This window comes from Typha angustifolia, chromosome 14 (genome assembly GCF_048772165.1).
Source record: "Typha angustifolia cultivar Huaian chromosome 14, ASM4877216v1, whole genome shotgun sequence".
NCBI lineage: Eukaryota > Viridiplantae > Streptophyta > Magnoliopsida > Poales > Typhaceae > Typha > Typha angustifolia.
This window is the reverse complement of record NC_133252.1, coordinates 10,284,489-10,301,870: the sequence shown is the minus strand read 5'-3', so window position 1 is coordinate 10,301,870 and position 17,382 is coordinate 10,284,489. Positions and strand designations below refer to the sequence as shown.

The 17,382-nt window shown below is 34.7% G+C and overlaps 1 protein-coding gene across 12 annotated transcripts; it reads left to right on the top strand.

Annotated features, from left to right (window-relative positions):
- The first annotated feature begins 141 nt into the window (after positions 1–141).
- LOC140775301 (protein SAR DEFICIENT 1-like) lies at positions 142–16,559 on the top strand. Of its 12 annotated transcripts, none has more exons than XM_073118508.1 (14): positions 143–387; positions 492–558; positions 1,654–1,712; positions 2,294–2,775; positions 5,480–5,640; positions 5,720–5,914; positions 7,637–7,739; positions 7,879–7,992; positions 8,082–8,248; positions 9,688–9,799; positions 9,894–10,278; positions 11,064–11,130; positions 11,209–15,828; positions 15,898–16,559. In XM_073118508.1, the coding sequence occupies exons 1-11, from the start codon at positions 302–304 to the stop codon at positions 10,160–10,162; spliced, it is 1,815 nt and encodes a 604-aa protein (XP_072974609.1). In that variant the 5' UTR covers positions 143–301; the 3' UTR covers positions 10,163–10,278; positions 11,064–11,130; positions 11,209–15,828; positions 15,898–16,559. The 12 variants fall into 12 exon arrangements, with proteins under 12 accessions (XP_072974618.1, XP_072974609.1, XP_072974613.1 ...); XM_073118512.1 differs by having other exon boundaries at positions 11,064–11,474; positions 15,737–15,828; XM_073118511.1 differs by having other exon boundaries at positions 11,064–15,828; positions 15,898–15,972; positions 16,074–16,559.
- The last annotated feature ends 823 nt before the right edge of the window (positions 16,560–17,382 follow it).

Genomic DNA, 17,382 nt, shown 5'->3' with positions numbered 1-17,382 from the left:
AGGTTTTTATTGAAAAAAAAAAGTTTAATTCGAAAAGCAAGGATTTCGGAGATAATATTTGAAAGGCCAAAAACTTTAAATATCAAACTTTGGAGGGTGTAACATGCAAAAAAGAAAAAGAAAAAAGAAGAAGGTAAAAGAGAAGTAGAACGTTTCTTTGAACTCCGCGGCCTCCACTGCGAGCTCTATAGGTCAACTAGGGGTGAGCGAAGAATTCTGTGGGGGCAATGGGAAGTTTCTGCTGCTCTTCCTCTCTGACCTTATAAATGAATGGATTCGTTTTCTTACTCTTCCCCGCCTTATGGCTCCGAAGAGACTCCGGCCGCTGCCGGAGGAAGAGGAGGGCGAGGGATCTCGGCCGCCGAAGCAGTTCTGCCCCCTTCGACCGTGAGTGATTCCGCTCGTCTTGGAAATTAGGGTTATGGTTTTTTTTTAACTTGGGTTCTTAAGCTCCTTTTTTGAGCTCACTGGTAGCTTTTTTCCGGTGGCAGATGGTTCTGGGGGAACAGCTTTAACCTGCGGCTTCAGATGCAGTTCGAGCGCATGGCGCGTAGAGTGGTAAAAATTGGTTTTCGATTCACGATTTCGGACTTGGGTGCTTTTAAATTGTATTCATTGTTAATTAGAAGGAAAGGTTGCTGCTTTTGTCAGTCCCCTGACTAGAATATTATTTTGCTTCCGATTATAAATTTGCCTTCCCTTTTGTTCTTTGCGAGATTTTGATATATATATATATATATATTCTATTTGGGGTTTTCCTTTGTTTTTTTTTCTCTTCGGATGCTTCTTAAAACGTCCTTATTTACGTGCCTAATGAAGGCAAATATATCCTTGTACAAAAAAAGAAATGAATCATCCTTTTTAGTTTTAAATGGTTCGATGTTTCATTCTAGATTTTCAAGAACCAATTTGAGGGGAATCCATGCAAAAAATAAAAATAAAATAAAATTAAAACAAAGGTCTTTAGTTTCGAGGGATATCTCAATTATACATGTAAAGAAGGGGTTTTAGAAGCGTATCCATGCAAAAATCCAATCTTATATTATATTGGGGTAGAATCTAATTGGTATATATATCAAAAACCTAGTCTTATGGTATTGTTAAGTCTTTGGAATTATAGCCATGGAATTACACCTTCAGATTCAAAAAACCGCCATGGCTATTTGTCCCTAGTCAGTACTAGAATTTGTTGTCTTAATGATAAATTATAAGCGGTTAAATATCTCTATCATTTATTCGAGGGAGGGTAGAAATTTATGAAACCCTCTCCTCCAGGGGCATTACATGCATGAGAGAAGTTCAGATGATATTCCTTTTACTTCTGGTAGGATAGTGCATTTGAATGCCTCAGGCTCAGATTGCCACACAGGTTTTTTACTACTATTTATTCTACTGTTAAGCTCCTTATTTTGGTTTTATTTCATGTCAATTATATTGTGTACTGTTCTCTGTTATTGTCTATTATTCATTGTTTAAAAGAATTTGTTTGGTCTGATTTAGCCAACCCAACACTCTTATCATGTATATTTGGAATTTATTGCTATAAAAATTGTTGCTAGGATGCATTATTGCATATATCTTTCATGCATAATATTTGATACACTTTACTTGCCTAAGGATGTACTTTGCTTATCATTTTACTCTATTTAACAGGTACGGGAAGAGATACAGAAGTTACCTCCTAACCCTGTAAACAAAGGCAAAGTTCCTATGTAAGATATTTCCTCACACCAATTTTTTTTGGGTTCGTTCAGTGTAACCATAAAATGATACAACTTTGTTTATCTTGAGGAATGACTGCAGCTTTTTGTTCTGTTTAAGTATAATAAGCCTCTTGTCTGTCTGCATCATTTCATCATATAAAATTTGATGTGGGGTATCACATGCGTGAGTATGCTTAAGAAGAATTAAAGAACGCTGTATTTTAATGTGAATAAGAGAATACAAACCATCTCATTCGCGAACCTCAAACACACCCTCATGAGCTTACCTCCTGTTGCTTCTAATTAGCTAGTACATAAAAGATACTTTTAATATTTCCCATTGTTCTGTGTATTTGGTGGTTGTAATGTAATGCTGTAAGCCTTTAGCACATGTAATCTTAGATAAGCAGCATGCAATGTAGAATATTAGAATCTATACCATCTTACACATAATTATTTCATCCAAAAACAGTTTGGCAATTCAGGAAAATCTGAAGCATAAAGTTTTTTGGGTGGAACCATATTTTATGACATCATTATTACACTTGTTCTTTAATAATTTATTGTCTTTCTTTTTATGGGCTGCTAAGTGATCAGAACAAATGCACCAGATATCAGCTACAATTCCGGAATAAGTTTGAAGATTCATTTTTCACATTCAGCAAAATTAAAGCAAAGGACAGTATGTTAATTCAGATAGCTATAATTGATAAAAATCTACAGAAGATTGTCACATCTGATCCATATTCTTCAGTCATAGTTGAGATCGTAGTCCTTCATAGTGACTTTGGTAATGGTCGAGATGATTGGAACTCAGAGGAATTTAATGGTCATATAGTACCTGGACAAGAAGGAAAAGGACCATTGCTGAAGGGGATTCTTGTGATTCAACTGGTAAATGGGGTTGCTGATCTTACCGATGTCACTTTCACTGGCAATTCCAGTCGGACAAGCCAAAAGAAGTTCAGGTTGGGAGTAAGACTTTCACGATTTCCTCAGAGTGGAATCATCAGAAATGAAGTGCAAGAAGGAATAAGTGAACCTTTCCAAGTGAAGGAATACCGAGTAAAAGGTAGGCCTATTTCCTTTCAAAAGTTCTTATATTTTAGACTTGAAAATTTTTAAACTTTTTTGGACTTGAATGATGCCATGATGCACAAGTGATCTGTTTGGAGAATGCAGTTCTGAACAATATGATTCATACTCTTTCAAGTGCATTGAAAATCTTGGAATTCACCTATTTTATGGTAATGTTTTTTTGGATGGACACTAGCTTTCACCATATGACATTATAAGGAACAATTATAGTAACATATGGTTTAATATTTCCTTTTTATTTTTCTCATACTTGGTTGTTTCACGAAAATATTTTATTATCAATTTTGAAGGAGTCCAATATAGTGTAAAATAGGGTCTGATTATGTTATCTAAAGAGTTCTATTAGATTAAAAGTTTGTTTTCTTAAGGAGTAGGTTAACATTTACCTATAAAAGGCTATCAAAAAATGATGGATTTATGAAAGAATTTTTTTTTGCTAGGTGTGTCATGTTATCTCTCTCAATCTCTCGTCCTTTCCATATATTCTCTCTCTAAAGTATTACTTTGTCTCTTGTTCTCTTCATCTTTTACCTTTTTCTTCATCTCATTATTCATCTCTAACGAAAGATCCACCATCGCATATGGGATCCCCTACTTCGTCCTACATCATACATTTACCGAGTACTAAGACAAAGAATTATGGTAGGTTTCAAAAATATTACTATTACTTGAGACTTACTTCCTTATTGTTGGTTTTATTTCAATTTCATTTAGGTTGAACTGCTGCATTTGCCAGGATCTGAATATCCAAGTATTTGGATTTCTTAGAACTACATGGTAGATTGAGCTAATAGAGTAAATATATCTTTATTTGTTAAAATATCGGTATCCACAATTGTGCAATAATGAGCTAAACTTGTTTACTGTAATTTTGGGCCTATTAGTGTCATGGATGCTCAAGGTTCTAGTCTTATGATTCTTAAATGAGTAGTCTCATACAATTTGATTGCTCAGTTGCCTCCAGCCTTTAAAAGATTGATCTTCGTGTTACGAACTAGAGCTGAAACGATTTGAACGTAAAAAAAATTATGATATTTTAATGGGAGGAAGCTTCGTAAGTCACAAATTTAATGACTTACGTGATTCCGAGTTTGAAGTGAAAACATAAAATTAAAATAGTGGAGGAATATTAGAATTGGACAAATTGGTAAAAATATTCGCGTTGTAACCGTCGTTGTAGGGTGGTGAACAACCAAAGGTGGTAGTGGATAGTTATAAGGTAAGATGGTTCGTGGAGGTGATGGTGGCTATGAGTTGGAGGTAGAATTAGGGTTCTAAGTTATATCACCCTTAGAAGACTAAAATAATTTTTCAACACTTGGATGTTTGGATGATTAAACAAAGAAGCTTAGCCATTCTATATGTAGAGGTTGAGTACAATGAGTCCTACTCGGGCTAGCCCTAAAGATTTATACGACCTCAAACTATGACTTGTCTTAGAGGCTTATATGATTTAATTGGATCTGCCTTAGTAGTTTCATGACTTAACCAGACTTGCCTTAAGGGTTTACATGACATAACTAGACTTGCTTAAGAGCTGAAATAAAATATAAACATGAATCAATTAAAAGATAAATAGACTCAATTTATCAAGCCTAATGTTTTCATGATACGATCTGATCTGACCAGGTCTGTATCACTTAGGAGTTAGGAATTCTTCTGTTGTGAGGCAGAAGATAGTTCTTCCTCTAAAAGTACATCCAAGATTCCGTGCACATAGGAAATTTAGATTGGAGAATGCTTGATCAGTTTAAAACAGAGTAACAGACATAATCTCTATTTCACTGGGGGCCAAAATATTCTATAACATATTTCTTGAAATTTGTAGGTATGGTTTTCACATAAATATTCGCGTGGTAACCGTCGTTGTAGGGTGGCGAACAACCAAAGGTGGTGACGGGCGGTTATAAGGTAGGATGGTTTGTGGAGGTGATGGTGGCTATGGGTTGGAGGTAGAATTATGGTTCTAAGTTAGATCACTCTTAGAAAAATAAACGGTTATGATTAATTTACTTCTACTCTTAGATTATCTTACTCTTACTTTTAAGATAAACTCAAGACTAAAATAATTTTTCAATACTTGGATGTTTGGATGATTAAACAAAAATGCTTAGCCCTTCTTTATATAGAGATCGGGTATAATGAGTCTTACTCGGACTAGCCCTAAAGACTTATACGATAAATTAGAATTTGCCTTAGAGACTTACATAATTTAATTGGACTTGTCTTAGTGGTTTTATGACTTAACTAGACTTGTCTTAAGGGTTTGCATGACATAACTAGACTTGCTTTAAGGGCTGAAATAAGATATAAGCATAAATCAATCAAAAGATAAATAGATTCGATTTATCAAGCCTAATTTTTTTATGATGCGATCTGATCTGATCAGGTTTGTATCACTTAGGAGTTAGGAATTCTGCTGTTGTGAGGCAGAAGATAGTTCTTCCTCTGAAAGTACATCCAACTTTCCTTGCCAATAGGAAATTCAGATTGGAGAATGCTTGATCAGTTTAAAACAGAGTAACAAACATAATCTCTATTTCATTGGGGGCCAAAATATTCTATAACATATTTCTTGAAGTTTGTAGGTATGGTTTTCACATAATTTTGCATATCTTGTTGCTAATAGGCATGCCTAAAAATAGTAATCTTGTATTTATTTCTACCATGGGAAACAGCACTTAAAAAGCATCATCCTCCGTTATTGGTTGACGAGGTATGGTATTTGGAAGGCATTTCCAAAAATGGTACTTACTGCAAGGCTCTCAAGGAAAATGGTGTCACAACTGTGCAAGATCTTTTAAGGTGTCACACTATAGATGAAGCCCAGCTGAGAAGAGTAAGAGAAACAGCTTTGATATAGAATTCATCTTCAATAACATTGACTAACAGTAGCACTTTTTGTTGTTTACATCTAGATGTTTGGCAAGGAATCGAGTAAGCCTTGGAAAGCCCCTCTTAAACATGCTAAAGAGTGTGATTTGGGAGATAAGCTTTATTCTTACATTGCTGAGGACAAAGTTATGCTCTTCCTTAACTCCATATATCAGGTCGTAGGGGCAACTTTTGATGGCTACTACCTTCCCTTTGATAAACTAAGTCTATGTCAACAGGTGTGTGTCACACTTAATTTCTTACTCTATCATTGATTAAACAATTTTGATTTTAGGCAACTGGAAGTCACATGTAGCCATCACTTTGTTATCATTTGGCAGTAATACACTAATATCACTTGAAAATTATGCTTCCAAATTTATTCTTTACTGTAAAATCTGTATATCTTCAAACAGGTAATAAACTACTAGAAAGTAGAAACACAACTTAGTAGTCCAAACCACTAAGTCTTTTGTTATAAGTATCTTAATGCAATATGTTCCTCTTGCAAATATCATATGGGTATATCATAAGATGGCATATTGGTTGTGGACTATAACTTAGAAGGGTGACATTCTATCAATTTACTTAAGAACTAAAGAATTTATATTGCAATAAGAAAAATCTTCATGGTATATAATAGATATACTAAAAATCTTTTTGTTTTTGACAAAACAAATATTTCTTTAACATTGGTAAGTTCATTTTAATCTATTCTTTATGATAACTCACCAGCTATTTCAAAATTTAAGCTATTAGAGAATTGTGATTTTTATATTTTATATTATAATTACCCTTTCTCACTTTTGAGTTTGAGAAGCTTAGGAAGTGAATTTAATTTAGGGATTTTTACAAATCACACTCTACATTTTGCCTATTTTGTGATTCGCAACCCGTCTTTGGGGATTTTATAATGTGACCACTCATTTTTTCTGTAATGTTCATTTAACACTTTAACGTTACTCTAGCTAACTGATATTAACTATGTTATATAGTTTATGTAACTCTAGTTTAAAGATTACTAAAATACCCTTAAAAGTTCCTGATCTAACCTAAATCCCCACAAAATTCTTCTTTCCCAAACTATACCCTAACTCTACAAAATCTAAATTCTCTTATCTATAACTAAATTTGTCACGACCCAAAATAAGAATCATGACCGCCATGCATCTCAATATGCTTGAGATGCACGAAGCCTTATTGATACTCTCTAATATATGATGACTAAATAAATAAATAAAATGAAAATGTGCTTTATGAAATTTTATAACTAATTGCAATAAAGATAAAACAATGTTAATGTTTTTGAGTCTCTAAACTAAATAAATTAAATAAAATTTCTAATCTAAAACATAAAATCTAAAAGAGTGGAAAAGTAAATGAGTGAATACTAAGTGGAGGTAGAGTCCGGGTACATCTCGCTCAGTCGCCCCACTGACTATTACCTGAAATAAATAAACAAATACAAAAAAAATAATAGAACCCATGAGCCAACAACTATAACTCAGTGAGTGGAATCCACTCGAAAATCAAATAAATTTTAATTCATATTAATGCTGAATAAATTAAACTAAAAGCAACAATATCCATAACAATATGCAATAGGCATGCTCTCTCAATAATAACAATGATAACAATAGAGAGATGTCACAACTTGTAACCTTGTACGTTTTCAACATATTAACATCTCTTGATATTTATACTGTCATATGTTTCAATGGGTCTAAACTCTGTTGATCCACATCAACTAGAAGTCACCTCGAGATAACGCTCGGGACTTTTCTTCATAGTTGATCTGGTTAGGGTCATCAGAGGGTATCACCCTGTGATCAATATACTCTGTCTTAGTAGAAGTTGTTGGCATTGGCAAAGACTAATTTTGTACCTTTAAAATTACTTGTTCTTTCGATTATTTGAATGTTGCTGTCTCCATGAAAAGCAAAGTTATTATTTGCTTGCAGGCTTTAGTTGGAAAGTGGAAAAGACATGCCTACCAAAATACAAACAGTTTTCAGTTACATCATAAAATGATCAACAATCAGCCTATACAACTCCATATGACTGGTAACACCTCCTTTCTAGTGTCAAGCATCACAACTCTGTACTTCCAATCCCTAGATAAATCATGGTCACTACTTTCTCTTACATTGGATACCATAATTCTAAGTTCATGTGGAAATTTTAACATATTCTATTGAAGCAGAACACCAGTACCAACCAGAAGAATCACCCAATGAGCCTTCAGAAGCTCTGCCTGAAAATGTTTATACTTGGCAGGATTGTCCTTCAGTTCAGTTCTCTGAATCTCTGCCTGAAGGTGCATATAATTGGCCGATTTTGCTTCAATTCAGTTCTCTGTTATATGAACAAACATTTTGAGCTCAAATTCCTCTCATGAATTTGCAGACTTTTTTGATGGGTTGGAAATGCTAGAGGGTGAAACAAGCAGACTGGCCACACCGTTATCTCCAGGTAAGTGGGTTAAGATCATTATGGTGCTGCTCAAGTGGGTGTCCGCTGCAAAGCACTCAGCTGCCAGTCGAGCTAGGTTTGTGCCTCCAAGTTGCCAACTGGTAAGTGAATTAAGATGTTTACTGCATGATAAGTGCATATTCTCGCACTTCAATGCCCTATATACCTTTTGTTATGTTGCTACTATTAAAGACATAATATTTATTGTTGGTTCATTACCTAATAACTTAGACTTTTGAGTCGACTAATTATCAAACATAGTACGATAGCTAGTTTAATTTTGCAGCTCATGGGTTTAAATCTTATTGCCCAGTTTTTATTCCCTAATTTCTAGTATTGTGGTATGTGGGCAGCACATCTTATTATTTATCATCTATTCATGTGCAATATTAGGGACCACATATGAAGGGGCATATTAAGTCATGCTATATATTGTTAGTCTGTTACTTAATAGCTTAAAATTTTGAGTCGATCCGTAATCGAACAACTTCCAGTATAGCTCATTGAGTTCCTAGAGGGTAGGTAAGAGGCTTCTAGATCCCATTGTTTTACATGCTCAAATTCCAATCCTACGTGCAAAACCTTAGCTAACCATAGACGAAAGTATTATGTGTTCTTCTATCTTATATCTGTAAGATTTGATATTTTAGTTGCATTTAATCCATGAACAATTTAAATCCATGACTCCTGTTATTTGTGGACATAAAATGTTTTGAACCATTAACCTACTATCTATTTTAAAAACTTAAGTTATTAGAGAACGATGATTTTTATATTTTATATTATGACAACACTCTCCTTCACTTCTAGGTTGAGATATTTTGATGAGTCTAAAAAGTGAATTTAATTTAAACAAGTAGATTTTTATATTTTCAGACAAAGATGGGCATGACAAGATTTGAATCCATGACCTCTAACTTTGATACCATATTAACTCGCCATCTACTCTAAAAGTATAAGCCATTAAAGAATAATGATATTTATATTTTATATTCTAACATAACGTAGCAAACGTTAAGGCTTTGAGTATCTTTATGATCAGGCTATTCATATATCAAGCATATGCAAAAGGTTTGCCAATGCCTACTACTAAGTCTCAATTTGGATGATTGGTGTTAGATTGAAATATCAGGCAAAAGTTTGGGATAGCATCCATAGAGCATAAATCACATAAAAATACATTAAGATAGTTGGCATATGTTCAACAGCGACTACATAGTTCATGGATGAAGGAGACATTAAATAGAATGTTTTATAAGGGGGGAAGGGAAGAGTAGAATTAATGTGATGGGGTTTAGTAAGAAAAGACATGATAGCGCTTGATTTGACTTAAACCATTGCACTACGTAGAAATGATTAGAGGAGAAGGATCCATATAGCCTATCTCAAATAGGTAGGACTCAAATCTTGGTTGTTAATGTATCATAAAGATCATCTTTGTATGAGGTTCATGTATTAGGATTTGCATACGATGTGTAAACTATCTTCAAAAGAGTAGCTTATGAATATCAGCATGATACCTCTTCCTTTATGTCTGCAGGATGACTCTTTCGGGAGAGAAAATATGCCACTTTCCAGCTCTCTGCAGTGCCAGATAACTTCTGACACTGATTATGCTCCAAAATCAATGACATTGGATCAATTTAACTGGGGTTAGTTGTGTTTTACATTAACAAGTTATGCAATACAAATTCTATTCTTACATCGCATACCATGATTCGAAGTTCATGTGGAAATTTATTACAGATTTTACTGAATCAGAACTCCTGTACCAACCAGAAGCTCCGCCTGAAGGTGCTTATACTTTGCAGGATTTTGCTTCAATTCAGTTGTCTGATATACGAACAAACAGTGTTAACTCATGTTTCACCGATGAATTTGTTGATGGATTGCTGTGTATGGCAGAGGATGAAACAAGCAGCCTGGTTGCACCATTATCTCCACGTGGGTGGGTTAAGATAATGGTGTTGGTCAAGTTAGTGTTCATCACAAAGCGCTCAGCTGCCAGGAGCTAAGTTGGTGCCTCCTGAGTTGCCAAACACTAGTGCCAACCATCTGAACCAGCTAAAGAAATATGGAAGAGATTTGTGTTTTCTGATAGATTGCAAGCTAAAGTGGAGAGGAATCTTTGGTATGTAAGTTGTATATATTATGTGCTTTGCTCAGTAGACTTGTTCACATCTGCAGCAGTTTCTTTGTGCGACCATGTGTCTATCTGGGTTGTAATTTATGTGAAGTTTCTTCATTTGCTTTAATCAATTTCTTTCCCTGCTGTAACTATAAAGGATAACATGAACTGAATTATTCTGTCTATTTTATTTTCAAAACTCTATTTCTCCACAATTGTGCCAGAGATTTTTGGTAGGGCTTTGGCACCACCTATATCTAAAAGCTTAGAGTGATCGTCTTCGTCCTCACAATTACGACTACTTGGGAATCAGAGACCTCCGAGTCCCTTTATTTTAAATTCTCAAAGTTCCTGTGCTATAGGCAAAATCCTAGGTAACTATAGTGATACAAATCGAGTCAGATCGGATTGCATTCTGAGGATATTGGACTCGACAGATTAAGTCTATTTATCTTTTATTTGATTTATGCTTATCTCTTATGTAAGTCTTTAAAACAAGTCTTGTTAAGTCATGTAAGACACAAAAGACAAATTCAATTAAGTCATATAAATTGTAAAAATTAAAAAAAAAATTGTGAGAGAAGAGGGCTCATGTGTAACCTCCCTCCATTCTCCTTCTCCTTCCCCGTCACACAATGAAAGGGTGGCTACGGAATTACCAGCCACTCCGAATCAATTTCGGATTAGAATTTAAAATCTAACTTAAAAAAACCCTAAATCCTCTTTTATCTACCAACCCTAACCCTTTTATTTCCTCTTTTCATCTTCTTCTTTCTTTACCATCGGAGTTGTCGTCATGGAATCGAACCACCGAAGTGTCGTCACATCAATTGGAGACCACCATGCGACTCATCAGTAAGCTCTCTCCTACCCCTCAATTTTAATCTAAGTTAAGTAGGATAAATTAGAAATACCTAAATTTGGTGTTTGCAGTTTCGTCGGCAAATCAGGTCGACCGACAGCTTGGGGTTGCTGTTGCTCGTGCTTAGGAGCTCCATGTCATTGGCCTTGTGCCATTGTTGTCTCCTAGGAGAGCCTTCGTAGCTTAAACAACCAAGGATTAAAGTCATGGGTCGTTGCTAATGGCTTCTCCTCCACCTCGTGACAAGACCAAGGAAGAAGACGCTTGGCTTAATATTGGTAGCTGCATCACGTAGCCTGCTTTTAATTTGGTATTGGACAAATAAAAGAGTTGTAAGGTAAAACCGTAAAAGTGACAGTAGTAGAGACTAGAGACAGATTCTATGAAGTAGAATGTATATTTAATGCTTAAATCAATGTGGATTGTCTTCTTCTATGCACACCTCAGCAACTGAAGAAATATTTATTAAAAGCAAACTGCTTTCCTCTTCTCCTCCTTCGGCCTCCTCCTCCTCCTTCAGTAAGCTGCCGCCTCTTCCAAATCTTACGCTCGGACTCAGGCAGGCTTGACTCGAGCTCGGCTCGAAGCCTAAACAAAAAAATTAGACTTGAAATTAATTTCGAGCCGAGCCTGAGCTAGATCAGGCTCGCTCAGGCTCGGTTTGTTTACACACCTATTCGTATTGTTTTTCGTGCTTTTTATCGAACAACATATTTCTCTGTGCAAATTTAATTATTATATTTTTTGTGTGCAATTTAATTATTGCAATTCTGTATGCAAAATATATGATTCAGTGCATCGCAATATTTCGAGCAAATTGTAAAATTTTAGTGAGAAAAAATATAACTGATATTTGGTATAAGTTAGAGAACAGTCTCAGTATAGATTATTTGCGACATTTACATGGTGACTCAAGTCTAACTAGAAGTCCAGGGGAAAGTCCTATTTTATATCACTGTACTGATTTTATTAGATGACTCTGATAGGATTAGGGAATAGTTCCAAGTTAGATCGAAAGACTTCCTGAGGTGACTCTAATCTCTCGTTTATTATATAGTGATTTCTTAGTGATTCTAACTAGATCAACTATAAGAAAAGACCCGAGCGTTGTCACGACCCAAAATAGGAATCATGACCGGCCATGCATCTCAATATGCTTGAGATGCACGAAGCCTTAATAATACTCTCTATCTATATGATGACGAGATAAATAAATAAAATGAGAATATGCTTTATTAAAATTTTATTACTAAAGGCAATTGGAATAAAATAAACAATGTTAATGTTTTTGAATCTCTAAAACTAAATAAAATAAAATAAAATCTTCTAATCTAAAGCACAAAATCTAAAAGAGCGGAAAGGTAAATAGGTGAATCCTAAGTGGAGGTGGAATCCGGGTACATCACGCTCAGTCGCCCCGCTGACTATTACCTGAAATAATTAAACAAATACAAAACAATAGAACTCGTGAGCCAACAAATATAGCTCAGTGAGTGGAATCCACTCGAACCAAATAAATTTTAAAATATATTAAATGCTGAATAAATTAACTAAAAGCAACAATATCCATCATAATATGCAATAGGCATGCTCTCTACATAATAACAATAGTAACAATAGAGAAATGTCACAACTTGTAACCTTGCACATTTCCCAATATATTACATCTTTTTGATATTTATACTGTCATATGTCTCAATGGGTCTAAACCCTGTGGATCCACATCAACTAGAAGTCACCTCGAGATGACGCTCGGGACTTTTCTTCATAGCTGATCCGGTTAGGGTCATCAGAGGGTATCACCCTGTGATCAACACACTCTGTCTTTTCTTCTAACCGTTGAGAGAAGTTAGAGTCACCTAGGAATTTTTCCTAGGACTGTTCCCTAACCCTGCCAGAGTCACCTAAGGAAGTCACCGCAGTGATCTAATTTAGGACTTTCCCCTGGACTTCCAGATAGACTTGAGTCACCACGGAAAATCGCAAACGATTTATACCGGGACTGTTCTCTAAGTCATATCAATATTAGTCTCATTTTTCTTTTCACAAATTTCAATATTAGCACGAAGTATGGTGATGCACTGAATATAATAATTAAATGCACACAAAAATTAAAACAATTAAATTTTCGCACGTACGGATGAAATAAATAGACTTGCACACAGAAATTGCAACAATTTAATTTTTACACATGGGGGTGAAATAAATAATTTGCACACAGAAAATTTACATGGTCTGACAAAAATACGAAATACAATAAAATAAATACGTGAGTGAACCCACTCACCTGAGTCTAGGCAAGACAACCAAAATCTCAAATCTCTAGCCCACGTATTAAAAATCACCACAGGGGAGTCGTGTGGTGGTCTCTGCTGGCTCCGGCGATGCTCCGGCTGGCCGATTCCACGGTGACGACTCCGTCGGTGAAGGAGGAAGAAAAGAGAGAGGGAGAGAGAGAGAGAGAGAGAGAGAGAGAGAGAGAGAGAGAGAGAAAAAGAGGGCTTAGGGTTCCAGAGAGAGAGGATTAGGGCTAATTATAGATTAGGAGAGGATTAAATCTAATCCAATTCGGATTAGATGAAATCCCCCCAAATCAGCTGCGTGCTGGAGAGGGAGAGGGGAGGGGCTGCACGTGCACCCTCCTCTCTTTTTTTTTTTTTTTTTTTTTTGGTTTTGGCAAGCGTCATCTCGAGATGACTTCTAGTTGATGTGGATCCATAAGGTAGAAACTCAAATGAGACAAATGATATTATTATTATTATTATTATTGAGAAAATTTTCAGTATGTTGAAACTGAGCATGTTATGAGATATGACTTTATGTTATTATTATTGTCGTTATTACTATTACTTTAAGAACGTGCTTACTGGAGTTGTCATTCGATATTGTTGGATTTAGATTGTATTAAGTTATAAATTTCAAATTTAATTAATTGTCGAGTGGATTCCATTCACTGAGCCATAGTTGTTTTCTCATGAATTTTCTCCTTCTAATATTTCTAAGTAATCAGCGTGGCAACTAAGCGAGATGTACCAGGACCCTACCTCCATTTAGGATCTATCTTGTTTACTTTTTTGTTCTTTTGGTCCTTATGTTTTAGACTATTTATTAATTCAATTTGTTTAGAGACACATTAGCAATGACATTAATTATTTTTATTATTATTCGATTAAATTATATAAATCAAATTCTTTTTTTCATTAATTGTTGTCATTGTGTACTTATAAAGTATTAACAAGGCTTTATGTATTTCAAGCATATTGAGATACATGGCCGGTTATGATTCCAATTTCAAGTTGTAATATAAGCCTTAAAAGGCAAGTCCAATTAAGTTATATGTCTCTCTAAGGCAAATCTAATTAAGTCATGTAAGTATCTAAAACAAGTCTAATTAAGTCATGTAAGCTTATAAGGCGAATCTTAGTTTGAGTCATATAAGCTTTTAGGGCTAGTCCGAATATGACTCATTGTACTCGACCTCTATATATAGAGGCGATGGGTTTCTTTATTTGATCATCTAAGAATTCAAGTATTGAGAAATAATTGAGTTTAATTATTTTATTATTAACGTATTTATCGTTTTGTCGTAGTTATTAGATCGCATTTATCTTTATAAGAATAGATCGTAACCGTAGAACTCTTTCAAACATCCAAACCTTTACCACGATCCTCCCTACTTTACGACTGTCCACTACCACACTTAACCATTCGTCACAACGTCGGATATTTATCAATGTGTCAATTCTAACCTTTCTCCACTATTTTCTTTATATATTTTCATGCCGACGTTTGATTTAGGTGAAACCAAAATTATTAGAACCCTAATTTCTGAGCACTATCATATAAATTTTCATAATTTTCTTATATCCAGATCGTTCGAGATCTGATTCATAACATATAGATAGAAGGTTATTATGCATGCTTCTAGTTTACATCTATAATTTGATATTTTAGCTGTAGTTTAGACACTTAGATCATAACTGAGATTCAAATCCAAAACTCAAATTATTCATGATTATAAAACATTTAAAGTAGCAAAAATTAATGTTTGGACCATTTTTAGGACCAGGCTACTAGCGTTTCTTGGTAAGTATTTATTCTGTTTGTAGTGCAAAATGTTTATCAATGTCAAAGACTAGTAAGTAATTTTGATTAGTCGTGTTGCCAGAAAAGGTAGAACAAGAAATGAAAATATCAGACAAAAGTTAGGAATAGCATTCATAGTCCAAAAATAGATTAAAATAGCTGTCACATGTTCAACAAAGACTACATAGTGCAACTTTGTCTTTCATTATGTTAATATAGAAGGTTCTAAAAGAGGGAATCCATGATAGTGCTTGAACGAAGGGAGGAGAAGAATCCATATTGCCTATCCTAATATGTAGGACTCAAGTCTTGGTCGATGTTTACGTCTCATTTAAGTCGCGATATGCATACAAATCATCTTTGGATAATTTTGATGTATTAGGAGTAGTATACAATGTATAAATTATTCTCGAAAGAGTATATCTATTTCAATATCATTGTGCTGCCGAGTTGCTCTCATTCTTTATTTCTGCAAGATGACTCTTCTGTGAGAGAAAATATACTTCTTTCCAGCTCTTCGCACTGCCTGCTATCCTCTCATGCTCTACGCCCTCCACGACCAGGGATACATGATAAAAATTTCTCTGACTTCCTGCTTGACTCTGGTTAGTCATATTTTACCCTAGATGTGAAGCAATATAAATTCCCTTCTTACCTTGTTGAATATTTTACAGGTGAAATTACTCAACTGGAATTCCTGTACCAACTGGAAGTACCATTCAATGAGCCTTCAGAAGCTCTGCTCGAAGGTGCTTATATACTTTGCAGGATTCTGATTCAGTTTTGTGGTCTGATACACAACCCAACCACTGAACTTACAAACTTTTCTGATGGATTGTTCTAACGCCAGAGGGTGAAACAAGCAGACCAGTTATGCCATTTTCTCCTAAGTGTGTTACGATAATGGCACCTTTCAAGTGGGTGTTCATTACAAAGTTCTCAGCTTCCAGACGACGTAGCTAGGTTTCTGCCTTCGTGTTGCCAGAACACTATCGTCAACCATTTGAGCCAGCTGAAGATATGTGGAAGAGATTTGTGGTAGCTGATCAAGTGCAAGCTGAGGGAGCCTGAGAATGGCTAGGAGGAAACTTTTTCTATCTAAGTTGTATTATGTGCTTTGCTAAGAGTCCTCATGCTGTTTGGTTGCTGACATTTTTTATTATATGCAGCAGTTTCTTTGTACGTCCATGTCTTAAATGTTATTTATGTGGAGTTTCATTTGTTTGCTTCAAAGTCATCTGTTTTCCTGCTGTAAGTATAAGGGATGACATGATTGTGACTTGTGAGACATTACTGCTATCACAATTTATATATATCAGTTTCAGTTTCAGTTTCAGATGGACTTTGCCTAGAATAGTCAATATATTAAATAATTTTCTGGAGGAATTTTTTCACATCATGGAGTGTGCATTCTATAAATTATGATGAGCCCTTTTCAGGTTGCCATTTTTCCATTTTAAAAAACATAAATGGGAACACCATGAAAATAAAATTACATGCATCAGAAGGTGACCACATTATCTTACTTTCATTAATTGTTAATGGACATTTGATCGTTAAAAAAATGAGAGAAGAAAGTATTCACTTTTAAAATTGTAAACTAGATATTATTATTAGCAATCAAAAACACTTTGAAAAATAACAGTATATAGCAACATAAAAGTGTAAAAAGAAGAAAGGGAAGGCACAGCAACCCTAGAGACAGCATAAATACTGACTAAAACCTATTTACTAAGGTTGAAACTTATTTATTAAAAGCAAAACTTATAAAATATTAAGGTCGATAAAAATAATCGTTTCGACCTAAAATTATATGTTTTCTGATTAAGAGATTATGCCAAAACAATCCAAACTTAAAACCAAAACATTAGATCATGATTAATGGAATCAAATCTCTTTAGAGAGAAACATCTTTTGTATCGCGGACCTACTCGTGGTAAAAAATAGAGTTCATGGAGTTTGCATACATAAATTTCTTTGCATGAGAAACTAAAATAGATTATACTTGCGTACGCTTATTTTAATCTGTTGTGGTTTGTGATTCGTATAAACTCTATCGATGCAAAGAATAAAAAATGAGCACCAACCTAGTTCTTTGATTCGTATCCCAATAGTTGAGATATATGTTAGAGAATTTGATTTATAATTTAATAGAGATA